Below are 16,233 nucleotides of genomic sequence, written 5' to 3'. Positions count from 1 at the left end.
CAGAGATCAGAATGGCCCCAACCTTGCTGACTTTTCATAGATCCTTAAAAATATGGCTCTATGCCCAGGCCAGGAGCCCAAGTGTGCGCAGGGACCTGATTCTTGGTTATTTTAGTAATTATGTTTGATTTATTTTTGGCTGCTATGTATTTTAATTATTTTATTATTGTAATTCTTTTTCTTTTCTTTTTTTTATTTTATCACCCACAATTATTTGTTGAAAGGGGTGGCCACACAAATTGAATGAATGAATGAATGATTAAATAAATAAATAAATAAATAAATAAATAAATAAATAAATACCAGGTGTGTAGCCTGGATTTTAATTTTTTCCACTACTGGACATATTTTTATGCTATCTATACATTTCCTTCAAAAACTCAAGACAATATACATCGTTCTTTCTTTAGCCCAATTTTATTCTCATCTATGTTTCCACAATTCTAATCCAATAGTGTTAACAACTAACCCAATCTCTATTAGATTCCATTGAATACTGTTTGACTTCTGAAGACAAAAAGCACAAGAAATTGTTTCTTTTAGTTCTTTATTAATTACAAAAATGTAATAAATAAAATTACATCTACTAGTAGGTAGAGTTATTGTGTTTATCTACTCTAATTACAATATGATTTTTAAAGAAATTCCTATATACAGAAGTTTCTTTGAAAGCAGAAGAGATACAAGAAAAAAAAGGTACTTTTGCGTAGGAAAAAAAGATACTCAAAGTTTCATCTTCTATATGCAAATGAATGAAGAAGACATGGCAGACAGTGAATGTTGCTCACACACTGGAACTTTCACTCCTAACAAAACTCATTTGGCTAGAGGGAAAGTTTCCGAGGCTGTTTTACAATCACAATCAATGATAACAATTTTTTTTCCTAGATAATTTGTCATAGAACTTCTGAATACTGCAGACCGTTTTTGAAAATTTCCCCTTAGATAAAATCTGTACACAAGCAAGGGAAAAATAGGCTTGCTATGAATCTGTTGGCAACTACAGTGCATTGACTCCTTGAGAAAACTGAGTTTTTAACAGAAAGCTTAGTATGCAAATTTTCAAAGATCCACTGAATAAAGATGAAAGAGAAAGCTGGTACTGATACTTTCAAAGTTCACTTGTTGAAAAATGACACACAGGAATCCCATAATCCCATTTGCCAAGATGACCCAGAGAAACAGTATTCCTGTCACCCTGGGTTAAACATTTACTTCTCCAATTTTATTCCCAGGCTGCTATAATCCAATACTATTTTTACTAAACTATAAAACACATTATAATTATATGAATATTAAGGGATCTAGAACTAGAATATTTTCAAAACTGAAATTAATTCAAAATGCTATGATACTATAATATCTGTAATATTTTTTAGATCTGAACATATTTATTTTTCACAAGGAACACATATTTTGAATGTTATTTTCCCTTAGCAAGCCAATGTAATGCTTCCCACAGAAACCCCAATTTCTCCCTCTGAAATTCCACAAAATATAGAGAAATAGTCCAAGTATATAACTATCCAGCAAAAAGACTAAGGTTAATCTAGCTGTTTAAAATGGAACAGCCATCTTCCTACCCTTCAGTTTCATCAGCATTTTCTCCACCTTTAAGTGCAGGGCATTTCTCACTTTCTGAAGAGCAATTCCTTGAGGAAGCTATACTTGACTTTCCTTAAATACAAGTGGGGAGAAAAAGCATTAGGTCATAATGTTGAGGTGTGTTACTTCTCATGTGTGGTAAGCAGTGTTCCATAGTCAAAGGATGATGTGATAGTTATTTAATTTTTAAATGAATACTTATAATGTATTTGCAGAAGAAAAGTTCTTTAAAAAATTAATACAACCCAAGTAGAAAGGAAAGGAGTAAATCTTTTTAATCTCAGAGTTTATTTGCACTTGCAAGAGAGAAGGAAAATCAGCATAATTTTATGTGCCACTATGTAGTACATGTTGTCTACTATGTTTTATGGGAAGGTAAGTGCAAACCTCTTGGTTTCATAGTGCTTACATAAACATACCACTTCTGAACTAGGCATAACATAATAGTTAATATAATGTGGCAGTTACCTCTGCCCTTATCAAATACTTTCTTCTTTGCCAATGAACAAAGAAGTACAAATGAACTTTTTTTTAAAAAAAAATCCACTGTCATGTGCCTGCGTTTTTCTTATTTAACATAGTGCTTCTAATTCCCCAAAATGATAATACTAAATCTCTGATTATCGACAGGGTAGGTAAAATAGAATCACTGAAGATTCCTAGTAAGTTATGTACAAAACATATCCCTGAAAAGAACAGCACCCAATACCAAGAGGGATAACTCTTTATCTATGTTATTTGTATCACAGATTTGTCTAGATGTTAATATTCTAAATAGATATGTAATCAGGTTTTGGCTGGTAAATTCTAACGTACAGAATCTTTCCATCTCACTTACTTAAATCAGCAAGTTTTCAGGAGGAGATAAATGATTTTACCACATAATTCTTATGTAGAATCTTTCTTTTCTCACACTTTTTACTGTCATCACACACAGTGGTTTATACAACATGCTCGAGTTTGTCTCCTTCATACTTGCACCAGCTTTCTCTCACTCATACTGCTCTTTAGTTATGCCTTATTTTTCTAGACCTACACATATGTTATTTGTGTAAGATTTCATAATGAGATATATACATCACCATATTCAATGACATTATTTTGACATGGTCTCTGAGCACCTAGCACTATCTTGAGTAGCAATGGTACCATTTTCAGTTGCCTTTTCTCAGCCATCCCTGAGAACATCTCAAAGCTTGTGTTCAAACTCTAAACACTGTACTACAGGTAATAGTCATTTAACTACCATTTCTTTAGCAACTGTTTCAAATTACAATAGTGTTGAAAAACTGACTTAGGACTGCTCCTTGCACTTAAACCATTGCAGCATCTCTGTGATCACATGATCATGAACTGGACACCTGGTAACTAGTTCACATGTACAACAGTTGCAGCATGTTGTAGTAACGTGATTACTGTTTGCAATCTTCCCAGACGGCTTCTGACAAGCACAGTCAGCCAAGCAGAGTCAATGGGGAAACCAGCAAGATATCACCAGTCAGTCTCACGTGATTTCTGAGCAAACAATAAAATTGGGTGTGATCACATGATGCCTTACATAACAACTGCACTGTTTAATGATTAATTTTCCAGTCCTATTGCAGTCCCAAATTGAGGAGTATCTGTATATTATACACCTATATGCATTAAATTCTTGATAGGTTCCTTATATGGTTTATGTGAAACAGCTTTCCTTGGTTTATAGACTATAAATTGATTGGCAACATTCCTGGAAAGCACTATTTTTTAAAAAAGCCGATAAAGAATTAATTACAGCTTGGTTCATATACAGATTTCATAAAGCAAAATAACTTTAGCATATAATAATGTATATGGTTCTGTCTAATACATAACAGAAATATGATATACTTTTGAGGACTAATTACTTTAGTTACTTTTAATGGTAGTTATGCAAGAAGTCAATTTTTTTATTTTAAAGCCACAAAATGTTTAATAGAAAATGGATATACAGTTTAAAAAAATCCAACATTAATTTTAAAAATCCATTCTAATTTAATCTAAAAAATGAGTGAACCAACTATTGTCAAAAGCAATCTATATATCAACAGGAGAAAAATAACATACATAATTCTATGAACACAACAGCAGAAGTGATTAAAACCTACCATTTAAAGAAATTGCATCATTTTCATTAGAGGGTTCTTGTAACTCATCCTGAGCATCAAGAAGTGATGATTTAATATAACCAGCTAGTGTTTCTACAGGTTTCAAACCACTAGCCATTAGTGGATTGAACTGGTTATCCACTGGAGAACTTCCATTGCTTTTCAGCTCATCAAACCTTTTTGCACACTGTCAAAATATAATAGAGAAAAGTATATTTAGTTACACATCTTGCCTTACCTATGATTCTGAGAGCTGACCAATAATTAATAACATAATAGAAATCCCCCTGAACCAGGCCGAGATCCATCTATTTTTTTCTCACAACCAGATGCTTCTGAAGAAATGGAGAAAAATCCCTTTCCTGTTATTGTTTACTCTAACTAGTATTTAGAGCACAGTTGCCCAACCTTTTGACTTCACTTGAGTGAAGAATTGTCTTGGACCGCATATAATATATACAATATAGTTAATGTCTATAAACAACAAGCTTCCTTTAAAAAAATATTTTCTACTATCTGCTCTCCAGGGCTACATGTAGCCCATGGACCACAGGTCGGACATGCCTGATTTAGAGAGACTCAACTTAGATATAAAAAATCTTCAAGGAAAAAAAAACAGTTCATATTTTTTTTCAATGAATTTATTCAATCCCCTTTTAAAATTGGTGTGATTCATCTTGTGGCAAAGAATTTTATAGGTTAAGTATCCTAAGGCAAAAAAAAATACTTTTTTTCCCCCCGGTCCAATTCTCCTTTCAATAAACTTTATTAGATAATTTCTCCCTTAATATTTTGAAAAAGGAAGAAAATTTTTATATACTCAATTATCCTTCTTTTTTAAATTGATTTTTATAAAATAAGTTTTTGGCAAAGTAAAAACAATACAAATTTCAAGAAAAAAGAAAAGAAAGAAAAAAAGTGACAAATAGAATTTTTTTAAAAAGAGAAAAAAAGATGTACCTGCCAATCTTCTTTATAGCATGTATACTCTATCCTCTCTTTACACTTATTCCATGGCTTCCTTTTTTCCATATTCTACCCTTTTTAATCATCAAGCCCATACATTATGTACTTCTTCAACCGCCTATATTTTAAGCTAAAGACCCAAATATTCGGTTTTTTTCTCCTAAAGATGTTTAAGCCCTCTGATCAATCTACTTTCCTTCTTCTGAAATTTTTCCTGTTTACAACATGGACAGTTTAGTGTCCTAAGGATCTGCTGTAGGAAATTTACATTTTTATAGTTGCTGCACATTGAATCAAGGTCACTGACCTACCCGTTAAGGCCATAAGTTCTTTTTTCTGAATGATTGCAGACAGCTTAGGTTCCATCAATGTACATATTATGCACCTGGACTGAGAGGTTGCCCTAACAATCACTTTATACTTACATGAATTAAATTTGTCATTTGCTTGGCCATTTGTCCATTTTAAAGACTTCCTTCTGGAGTTCTTCACAGTCACTTTTGTTTTTAATCGCCGAGAATAGATTGGTTTTGTATCACCTGCAAACTTGGCTAGCTTACTATTTTTCCCTAAATTAAGATCATTTATGAATAAATTGAAAAGCTCCCATCACAACAAAAACCCTTAAAGGTCTTTATTTCTTACTTTGCTCTACTACTTTTTTGTTGTTTAGCAAGTTAAAATCCATAACAGGATAGTATCTGATATTTTATTTCTACTAAGTTTACTCAAAAGTATTCCATAATTTTGTCAAAAGCTTCTTGAAAATCAGCTATCAAACACCAACTGGGACATCTCCTTCCACATGACTTTTTGTGTTCTCCAAAATCCCCATTTATATAAAGGTAATCCTCACCTTAAAACCATTCATTTAGTAACCATTTGAAGTTCCACAGCACTGAAAAAAGTGACTTATGACTATTTTTCACATTTATGACTGTTGAAGCTTTCTCGTGGCCATGTGATCAAAATTTGGTTGCTTGGCAATTGGCCTGTATTTAGGGCAGTCAAGTGATCATCATTTGCAACCTTTCCAGCTGGCTTCTGACAAGTAAAGTCAATGGGGGAAGGCAGATTTGTTTAATGATCACATGTTTCGCTTAACAATTGCAGTGATTTGCTTAACAATTGTGGCAAAAAAGGTCACAAAATGAGGTGCAACTCATTTAACTGCCTCACTTAGCTGATATTTACAACCAATTCCATAATGGATACACATAATATCAAACCATGGTAATTACTTAAGAATAAATCTAGAGTTATCTCCCTTCTGGTCATTTCTAAGACCATCTTTTCTAAGGTACAGCCATACAGGCATCCAGAAACCTGGAGGTTTTGTTCTAGCTTGAACATGAATGAACCCAGTTTATGTAAATGTAACTGAACTCTCCCATTATCACAATAATTTCCCTTTCATGCCTTTCGAATTAGTATCACAAACTCAGCATATCCCTAGTCTTTTCCTTGTTCATGGCAACATAGCGCATGTATATTTCAGGTGGGGAAATTGTCCCCCACCAGATGTTGCTGCACTACATCTGTAGCAATCCTGTCCTACCCTGGTTACTGATTCTGGGAATTGCAGTCAGCAGCATTCGGAAAGTCACAGTCTGCCCATTGTTAATCCTGGTCAATAACCATTTTTGGATCTTATTTGGTGAGCTGAAGAGGAGGTTTGAGTTTGGTATGGTTTTTTGTCAGCTTTTGTTGTTCCAATGGATGGAAAGTCCACAGCTTTCATTACCACTGTCTGGAAGACACGGGGTGGTACTATTGTATTTACAGACCCTTGGAACACCCCTGGGACTTTCAGCTGCCTGGAGGACTTACAGAGAGTGCTGGAAGAAATTTACCTAGGGTGGAGTGAGACCCAACAGTAATGGCAAGATGCGAGAACTATGGAATTAAATGAGGCCAAAGCTATGGCCTTGCAGTAGCCAAAAATGTGATCTATCAACAGTAGTCAGAAATCAGTCTGGATGTGGCTCTGGACTGCAGAGGTGCTGCAAAGAGCGGCTAGAACTTGATTGCTGGATTGGATGGAGTTGGAGCTTTGTCTTTAGAGTGCTGCTTTCATGTCCTGGCTTCAGTGAAGGGAGTAAATTGCCCATACAAGACATAGGCAAAATGTGGGCCTGATCAGGTTCTTGGGGAAGAAGTTTTCAGAGGTGCTGGGGGGAAACACACACTGTGGAAAGAGTTTGGTAAAAAAAACTGCAGTGATGGGGAAATGAGGGGATGAGCAAGAGGTTTTGCCCATCAGAGGAAAGGCTTTGCTCAATTCTACAAACAGAAATTCTTCTGAGGGAAATGTGTGAGTGACCTATGTAGCATACAACTGATCTCTCAGCTAGGGCCCCATTCATAAGCCATAATGGAAATTTGAAAAGCTACATTTAAGCAATTTTGTATTATAGCTTATTATGACTGAAATTACCATGATCAGGATGTAGTAATTTGTTAAATCAGGAAAATATATAAACTGTGATTAAGACAATAACTAGTATACAGAATATGCTAAGACAGCAAAACTAACATGAAACATTATTCTAGAACATCACTTTGCCAATAATTCAAAGTATAAAATCTGAAAATATACATTCAGGGCAGGTTACCTTCAGGGCATGTTACCACAACAGATAACATGCCATAACATCCTGACAACTTTTCCAAAGGCTTGAACATCCATAAAAGTAGTCCTCGACATATGGTCGTAATTGAGCCTACAATTACAATTCTAAGTTGTTATGGTTGTAAGTCAAGGCATCAGGTGATGTGAATTTTATGACATTTGTGTGGTTGTCATTAGGTGAATGCCATGATCATTAAGTAAATCAATTTTCTCCAATGGGTTTTTTTTTTTGCAGTAAATTGGAAGTGCTGGAAACTAGAAAAAATATCACACATTATGGTCACATGACCTCCCCCTTGCAAATATCTGAAAAGGTGGACCAATTGCCAAGTGTCCAAAATGTGATCACATGACTGTGGAACATATGATGGTAATTTTAACTCTGAAAATGGTTGTAAATAGCTCTGGAGAGGTTTGTCATAACTTTGAAAGGTTGGTAAGGAATTAGTCATAAGTCAAGGACTACTTGTACACACATCACATTTCCATCATATCATAATCTAGTCTGACTCTTAAAAACTTACAAATAAAACAAAACAGCAAAAACAGCAACAAAATATAACTCCCAAAAACATACAACCCATCTATTGTAAGGAAGTTGATACTGTAGAACAGTGCTTCTCAACATTTGTGTGACGGCGACCCCCGTCACACAAACGTTCTGCGCATGCGCCGGGCCGTGCGCATGGGGGCGGCCCACCCACGCGTGGCGCGCATGCGCGGCGGCGCCCCCATGCGCGGCGCTCCCCCACGCACGGTGTGCATGCACGGTGCCACCCCCATGTGCTGCGCGCATGTGCGCCGCCGCCCCCATGCATGGTCCGCATGCACGGCGCCACCCCATGCGCAGCGTGCATGCGGGCGGCGCCCCCATGCGCAGCACGCATGCACGGCACCGCGAAAAATGGCGGATTGCCGCCTTTGGCGACCCCCCCAAAATGGGCGATCGACCCCAAATGGGGTCGCGACCCATAAGTTGAGAACCGCTGCTGTAGAACATGGGTGTCAAACTCGCTGCATCACATGACGTGTCGCAACGTATTGTGACTTTTTTTGCATTGCCGGAGCTGGGGTGAGCATGGCCTCTGCATGATGCAACTGGCCTATGGGCCGGCAGTTTGACACCCCTGCTGTAGAATGATCAGGATGGACAATTAGATTGAATTCACACAGCCAACGAATACCTCAAATTTGAATATACAGGTTTTATCTCCAGTATTGCAAGGTACACATTGGTCCCTTTATTTCAGTCAAAGTCACTGGCAGTGAGATGGCTCTTCAATTTAATTAAAAATAATTGCAATTGCAATAATCTTATATAGTATTGAGAAGCTACAACATAATATAAATGATATCAGTACTAAATGGTATCTGGCCCAAATTTTGAAGAATGATTTGAATCTTATGCTTCTCTTTGTAATTCTAGATACTGTATATTTTAATAATCAGTCACTCCTCCTTTCTCCTGTTACATATTTATTTCCCTACATTTGAGAATTTGGGTTGAGTTATGGACTGGGCTAATACTGGACATAGTATTAAGCCATGATTTGTTATTAGACATATTGGTTGAGCTCATCCTAACATTAAGCCATAAACTATGTTTTAAAAATTACAACAGCTAGATATATGTCAGGTTAAACCACCAATAAACAAGACACATTATAGCATAACATGATTTTGAGCTCAACCAAATTATAGAAATAGGATAGCAAGGAAAAATGGGTCCTACTGCAAGTTTTTTCCTTAGCACAGTAAAATTGAACAATACCTGATATTAGAAACAGAAAGATAAACCTCTACATATCATTTAGTTTTTCACAGCATTTATTCCAAGGGAAGGTGGGTCATATATGTGCATACAGATGTATTGGTGTGCACATGTGCATGTATGTGAGTACATCTATAGTATATAGTATTAAAACTCTCATTTCAAGACATTTAACTAGGTGAAACAGGGCATCATAAGACCACAGTTTTTGAATTAAGCTATCTCAAATTGGCTAACTCACAGAATGTGTCCAAAATCTAGGACCTATAACCCCAGGGGAGTGAAATTTGGGGAAATAATAATAATAATGATAATACAGTTGGAAGGGACCTTGGAGGTCTCCTGGTCAAGCAGGAACCCTACACCATTTCAGACAAATGGCTGTCCAGTCTCTTCTTAAAACTTCCAGTGTTGGAGCATTCACCACTTCTGGAGGCAGGTTGTTCCACTGATTAATTGTTCTAACTGTCAGGAAATTTCTCCTTAGTTCTAGGTTGGTTCTCTCCTTGATTAATTTCCATCCATTGCTTCTTGTCCTGCCTTCGGGTGCTTTGAAGAATAGCTTGACTCCCTCTTCTTTGGGGCAACCCCTGAGATATTGGAACACTGCTATTATGTCATACCTAGTCCTTCTCTTCATTAAACTAGACATACCCAATTCCAACAATCGTTTTTTATATATTTTAACCTCCATTCCTCTGATCATCTTTGTTGCTCTTCTCTGTATTCTTTCTAGAATCTCAGCATTTTTTTTACATTGTGGTGACCAAAACTGGATGCAGAATTCCAAGTGTGGCCTTACCAAGGCATTGTAAAGTGATATTAACACTTCATGTGATCTTTATTCTATCCCTGTGTTAATGCAGCCTAGCAGCTGCCAAAAAAGCTGTGTTGGGTTTTTTGGCAGCTGCAGCACACTGAAATATGGTTCATATTTAAGTGATTGTCCACTAGGACTCCAAGATCCTATTGTGGCTGCTTTAGTGCTACTAGCTGCTCTGTGTTGCTGACTGCTGCTATAGTCATGTGATCTTTTTTTTCAACATTCTGTGAAAGTTTCCCAGCCAGTCTCACAATCCCTTGTTCTCTCTTCCCACCCAGCAATACACACTTACCTGCCCTGCTGGTGGGGGGAAGGAAGGAAGGAAGGAAGGAAGGAAGGAAGGAAGGAAGGAAGGAAGGAAGGAAGGAAGGAAGGAGGGAGATTTTAATGTTCCCTGCCAGATTCCTACAAGAAAACTCAATGGGGATGTCAGGAGGAAATCAGAACTTGTTCCTGCTTCCACTGATTTTCCTTACCCTTAGTCATTCTGCTCCAATCTTACTTTTATATTTATATATTTATATTTATTTGTACAGGTAGTCCTCAGCTTATGACCACAATGGAGCCCAAAATTTCTGTTGTTAAGTGAGACATTTGTTGTGAGTTTTATGACTTGTTTTATGACCTTTCTTGCCACCGTTGTTAAGTAAATCATTGCATAAGTTAGTAACCTCGTTGTTAAATAAATCTAGTTTCCCCATTACTTTGCTTGTCAGAAGGTCACAAAAGGTGATCACATGACCTTGGGACACAGCAACAGTCATAAATAAGAACCAGTTGCCAAGTATTTTAATTTTGATCACATGATTATGGGGGTGCTGCAAAGGTCATAACTGTGAAAAACGGTAATAAGTCACTTTTTCAGTGCCACTGTAACTTTGAATGGTCATTAAATGAACTATTGTAGGACAAGGACTACCTGTATTTGAATGAAGACATTATTAAGTTGACAAGAGGCTTGTGCACAGAAGTTCAGCTTCACTGTAGTTTTGATTGAATCTGCTATCTTTGTTTCTAATGTAAATCACTGTATACATCTATGAGCTGAAAAAGATGTACAATATTAATAAAATTTGTATAGCCACCCATCTTACAAAAAGCAGCTCTTGATATTAAACATACACTGAACTGCAAAAAGTAAATATTTTTCCTCTCTTGTCTGAAACTGAAGTTCCAGAAGCAGTAGTTAAAATATTGCTTGTACTGGAGAATTTATGTTCAAGCACTGAATTTATAACAGACCTGTGACATGCATAAAGACTAGTAAGCAACATTTCCAACTTGAACTTCCTTAAAAATAATTTTTCTGCTAAAGTTAGGAGAAAAAAAAGAAGCCTACCTCTTTGGATGAATACCCTGGAACCAATCTTGCCACATTTTCCCAGTTGACAGGCTGAGGAACTCCAAGTAAAGAACAAAGAATCATATCCAAAACCATTTGATTATTGTCGTGTGGGACATTATTATTTTCTATATATCCATGGTTCATTTTTTTTGGCACTGGAAAAAGACATGAACATTTAAAAATTCTCATACTGTTTAAATAATTTTGGTTTGCCTAATTATATAATAGCTGTTATGTAACCTATAAGGAAAGAGAAGCTTTCTTTGGATAAATATGCACCCAAAACTAATTAACTATTTATTGTATTGTTGCCAACATGGGAGCACAGAAACATCAGTGTCCATCTTGGAGTGCTGAGGATTGTCCCATCACATTATTTTTTCTTATTCTGATCCACCTCCCCCAATCCTGCCACATCAGGCTGGTATGTTCACTAGTTGTACAGGGGAAAGGCTACGGTACGAACATAAAAAAGTAAAATATATAAAATCTGATATTACTATGGCAGCAGTATTATCAAATAATTGAATTACTGTAGAAGTAAGTCAGGTAACATTAGACTTTAAAACAATTTCCCCCCAAAGTGTAAAAATTTTAATTAAAGTGATATACATCACTTATCATGTTAAGAAAAAAAGCAGCAATAAATGGATGATTTTGAACAATTCTCTTCTTGCAAGAATACTCATCTCAAATCTGAAATCTCACTACTCAGACAGAATTAACTTGCATTATTCTATTTTTTAATAAAATAAGTTTCAGTCATAGGACATCACAAAAATAACCACTCTAAAATAGAAATAAAAATGTATTGATAGAATGTTTTTTATTCAAATAAAAGCTATTTTATTTTTAGAGTAGGCTTAACAGCTACTCTTCTGGAATCAAATCTTAAGTCTTAAGACTCAATGTTTTCAAAGCGTTTACTACCCAGTCCATGATTTTTAGTAGTACACATTTGAAATCATATACCATTTCAATATTACTAAAGTAGGTTCTCCATTAGCATGCAAGTTTTAAAAAATTACTCAGAAAGAGAACACTGACAATAAAAGACATGAAACATTAATAAAATCTAAACATTGAAAATGTTTTGTGCTTTCAGTTTTCTGATAGCATTGGAGAAAAGTCAGCCACATATAGGAAATGTCCTAGTGTTAATATTTACCTGAAAAAACTGGGGATAAACAATTGGCAGTCAGTCAAACTTTATTTAAAGACTAGTGCAGAACAAAATAATTAACAAACTGTTTAAACTAAACAAGGAATGTGAAGGAATGAAGTTGGGATTTCTGCCTGCTCTTTTTAGAACTAGTTGCAGTCATAGAAACAAGCTTTTCCCCCTCAGTTCCTCCATGCATTCAGATATTCATTCATACATTTACTCAAAGGCATAGAAGCCAGTGTTGCAGCTGCCTATAACTGAGCCACACCCTAGCATTTTCAAGGATGCGAGGAAGTACAGAAGCAGCCCATCTACCTTCTCAAAACAGAAACACAAATGCTAAGACTGAGTGTATGTGTGAGGGCATATATATAGTAGGAAAGGTGATAAGCAAAAGGGGTCTAAAGATGGACAGCTATTATGAGGAAGCAAGAGGACTATCATTCAATTACCACAATCACAACCAACCATCACATATTCAGATGAGAGTCCAGCTGGAACTAAAGTGTTTGCCTGGAGCTTGGCAGTAACTAGAAAAGGAGCGACCACACTGAAAGAACACTTCATCCCAATGAGAGTGCACAAACTTTTGATAAAACATAGGTTATATATCACTTTAAAGACTATGAGTCTTTATGAAACGAGCATTTAAACAATATTATAATATTAAAGGATTGAATGTTAAAGGCATCTTTAAGGACAAATCACATTGCAAAGTCCTAGAAAGGTGTAGTTGACTCAGAGCAATAGTCTATTGTTGGGAAAGGCAACTGTAAGATTTGCTACACTATGGTGTATCCTTGGAGAGCAGAGAACCCTTACAAAGGGGACCAAAAATAAAAAAGCTAATAGTACAGAATATTGTCACTATTGCCACAGCAAACATCTCTAGTACAAACTGCCCATCCAGAATATTATATATCTAAAATTAAGAAACTTGAGATCATTTGCCACATAATTAATTAGAGAACAGGTTTTCTTTTCTATGTGCATTTTAAGGGCAGGAATTGCTCTCAATCTAATTTTTGTCCTGTACTTTTATGAAGAAATACAGTCTCTGTCAAACAATTTAAGCTTTATTTGAACATGGAAATGATGAAAAATTAAACCTTATAGTCCTGTATTTTTTTAAGTTAGGTTAGTGATGCTAAATGGAATTGCAGAAAGGACTATATAAGTGAAACAAATGGACTTTCCCAGAACAAAAGCTGAAAAAAATGAAGTAGCCCACATTCTACATCACCATTTAGTTTACTTGGATTACCTTTAGTTCTTATAAACTGCAGTGACTATTTAGTTGGAAGAAGCATCTTTCCAATGTCTAGAATGCCTTTAAGGTCTAATCTTTCATTTATTTCCTGACAGCCCTAATCCCCAATTGCATAAACAGACGCAGAAAATGAAATATCAGGAAGGGAGAAGGACACAGATAGTATCAATTACCGGAAGTATGATTCAAAAGGGTGTTCCTTGAAAACCAATAGGTAAATTCCTGTAAATTAAGAAATAGAGAATTCATTGCTCAAACCTAAATAACAATATTACATAAGAGAGAAGTAAATTATAACCTGAGTGGAGGTAGAACCTCAACGTCAACTTGATCAATCATTTTCAGAAAGCAAGCCACACTTTTAATTCTAAGTTTAGAGCATACAGCATCCTAAACTGAACTTGACCCATCCTTGGCTATAACAGCCGACATATTTTTTCATTCTCTGAGTCTTCCTTCATCTCTTCATCCTCCCCACCCCCTTTTGTGCAAGAAAGCCTGAAACACTCATGAAATGAGCAGCAGCTATCACTTCATTCACACAAAGTGGAGAGAATGTTCTAATCTACACACTTCTCAGGATATCAAACACACAAGCACAAGTATGTCACCCTCTCTCCTCAAATCCTGAGACTTCTCCCATTTTGTTATGGTAAGAATTATATTTTTATTCCAAGGTACACATAAACATTTAAGGTAATACAAATATTGCAAAAACGTTTTCATTTTTTTTAATTTTCAACTCTCAGGACTGTAAGTAATAAGAAAGCAAAGCTAGTACAAATGGTAACACGGTAAGAGCTTTGGATTCAATCCAAAAATACCAAGCAGTCTTAAATACTGGCACTGACATTACCATCAGTCAATTGCAAAGGGCAGCTATACTTGTGATGGTACCTCTAACACTATCAAACAATATCTATCGATCCCAGAATAAAAATGCCAAGTCCTGTCTAAACATCTGGGTGACTATGCACCCAACTGTAATATATACATACAGTATATATTTAAAAATCCCTATAGGAATTCATTTACTGAATTCTAACAATAGCTTCATAACATTCCTACCTCTTTAGGAATTTTACTATTAAAAAACATTGGAAATCAAGAGACTCACAATATTTTTTTTAAATGAACCTTTTTAAATACACCACTATCGAAGATATCATGCAATCAGATACATCATGAGTTAGGGAAAGTGCTGCTCCATCTGAGTCACTTATACTAAACTGGGAGACAGAGGAATTCGGCTATTTTATAGCTCCTACTAACTCACTCACCCACCCGTGCTCTCGCCCATCCACCTGCTCTCACAGCCTCTTTAGCCTTTGACAGACTACCCGGTCTCTTAATACCGCCCTTTTCTGATTAAAGAGAGAGAGAGAGAGAGAGAGAGAGAGAGAGAGAGAGAAATATTCAGTCATTCATACCCTAACTAGCCAATCCACGCGCCTCACCTCGCTATATCTCGCCTTCCCGGGGTCCCAACGAGCCTATAGCAAATCAGGAAGGCTAACGCACGCGCGCCTTCTCCTTTTCGTTTTTGTCGCAGTGCAGCGGCCTTGTCTGCTGGAGCTTTTTCTCACTCTTTCTTCCGCCCTGCCTTTTCGCGTCTGGTCACCTAGCAACAAGCGACAGCGCCCTATAATGCAGCTTAGATCATTTTTTCAGTCAGGGCGCTCCCTGGTTGAAAGGAAAATGGAATAGTCGAATAGGAAGGAGTGATGGTTAGGGGTTGATTGCGAAGAAGAGCAGTTTAGAAAAGGGCGTAGCCGTAGAATATAGATTAGAGGTAGACCGCCACGCGCCTCATGCAAACTTTGCTATATCGTCTCTTGCTCCGGTAAATGTAATTCTGGCCAACCTTTATTAAACGTGTTATCAAGATGCAAGACGAATGGAACTAGAATGCAGCTAGAAGTTAACCAATTTTTCTTCTATCTTTTTAAATGTGTAGTTAAAATTATACCTTGCAAGTCAATATTTATTTTCTTTAGTTAGAAATATATCAAGCTATGTGGTAGCTAAGAGCAAACAGGCCTGAAAGCATATAATCATAATTAGAAAACATATTAGCCCTATTTTACGTTTATATCACCCAGACTCCCTTTCAAATTTCTGTTGACTGAAAATTTTCCACCTGACCAAACTTTTAGATCTGCCCTTCTATGAAGGTGGAACAGGTGAACTGGTGTAAGGAGTGCAGGGTGGCAGGAAGCCAAAAGAGCAGATGGGGGAAAATAGTGGGATGGGAGTGGTTGCAGTGCCCTTGCATTCATAAGCGCATGCAGGCTGTCAAGTTCATGAATTCTTATTATGTGACCATAGGGGGCTGCAATGGCCAAAACTTCAGACAGAGGTCGAACGAATAAATTGTAATAACTCCCTATATGATGTGTCACAACGTATCACAACTTTTTTTGCATTGCTGGAGCTGGGGTGGGTGTGGCCTCTGCATGATGCAACCAGCCTACAGGCCGGCAGTTTGACACACTTGCCCTAGACTGAAGTAAATTCACATATAATAAAG

The 16,233-nt window shown here is 36.5% G+C and overlaps 1 protein-coding gene across 12 annotated transcripts in view; it reads right to left on the bottom strand.

The window, feature by feature from the left end:
• Positions 1-16,137, bottom strand: part of KIAA1841 (KIAA1841 ortholog) — a 36,909-nt gene extending 20,772 nt beyond the window's left edge. The window contains exons 1-5 of one of the 12 annotated variants that reach the window (XM_039347556.1): positions 15,161-16,137; positions 13,877-13,925; positions 11,263-11,423; positions 3,732-3,918; positions 1,584-1,677 (exon numbers count right to left, since the gene is read on the bottom strand). In XM_039347556.1, the coding sequence (XP_039203490.1) occupies positions 1,584-1,677; positions 3,732-3,918; positions 11,263-11,412 (431 nt within the window). In that variant the 5' untranslated portion in view covers positions 11,413-11,423; positions 13,877-13,925; positions 15,161-16,137. Of the gene's footprint in view, positions 1-1,583; positions 1,678-3,731; positions 3,919-10,842; positions 10,968-11,262; positions 11,424-12,436; positions 13,126-13,697; positions 13,808-13,876; positions 13,926-14,001; positions 14,278-14,820; positions 14,960-14,983; positions 15,101-15,160 lie in introns of those variants that run through there. The other 11 variants (XM_039347554.1, XM_039347555.1, XM_039347557.1 and 8 more) reach the window with 11 other exon arrangements.
• Positions 16,138-16,233: the final 96 nt, after the last annotated feature.

This window comes from Crotalus tigris, unplaced genomic scaffold (genome assembly GCF_016545835.1).
Source record: "Crotalus tigris isolate CLP2741 ecotype Arizona unplaced genomic scaffold, ASM1654583v1 scf7180000018085.976183, whole genome shotgun sequence".
NCBI lineage: Eukaryota > Metazoa > Chordata > Lepidosauria > Squamata > Viperidae > Crotalus > Crotalus tigris.
The sequence above is the reverse complement of the archived record's forward strand: the minus strand, read 5'-3'. Positions and strand labels throughout refer to the sequence as shown.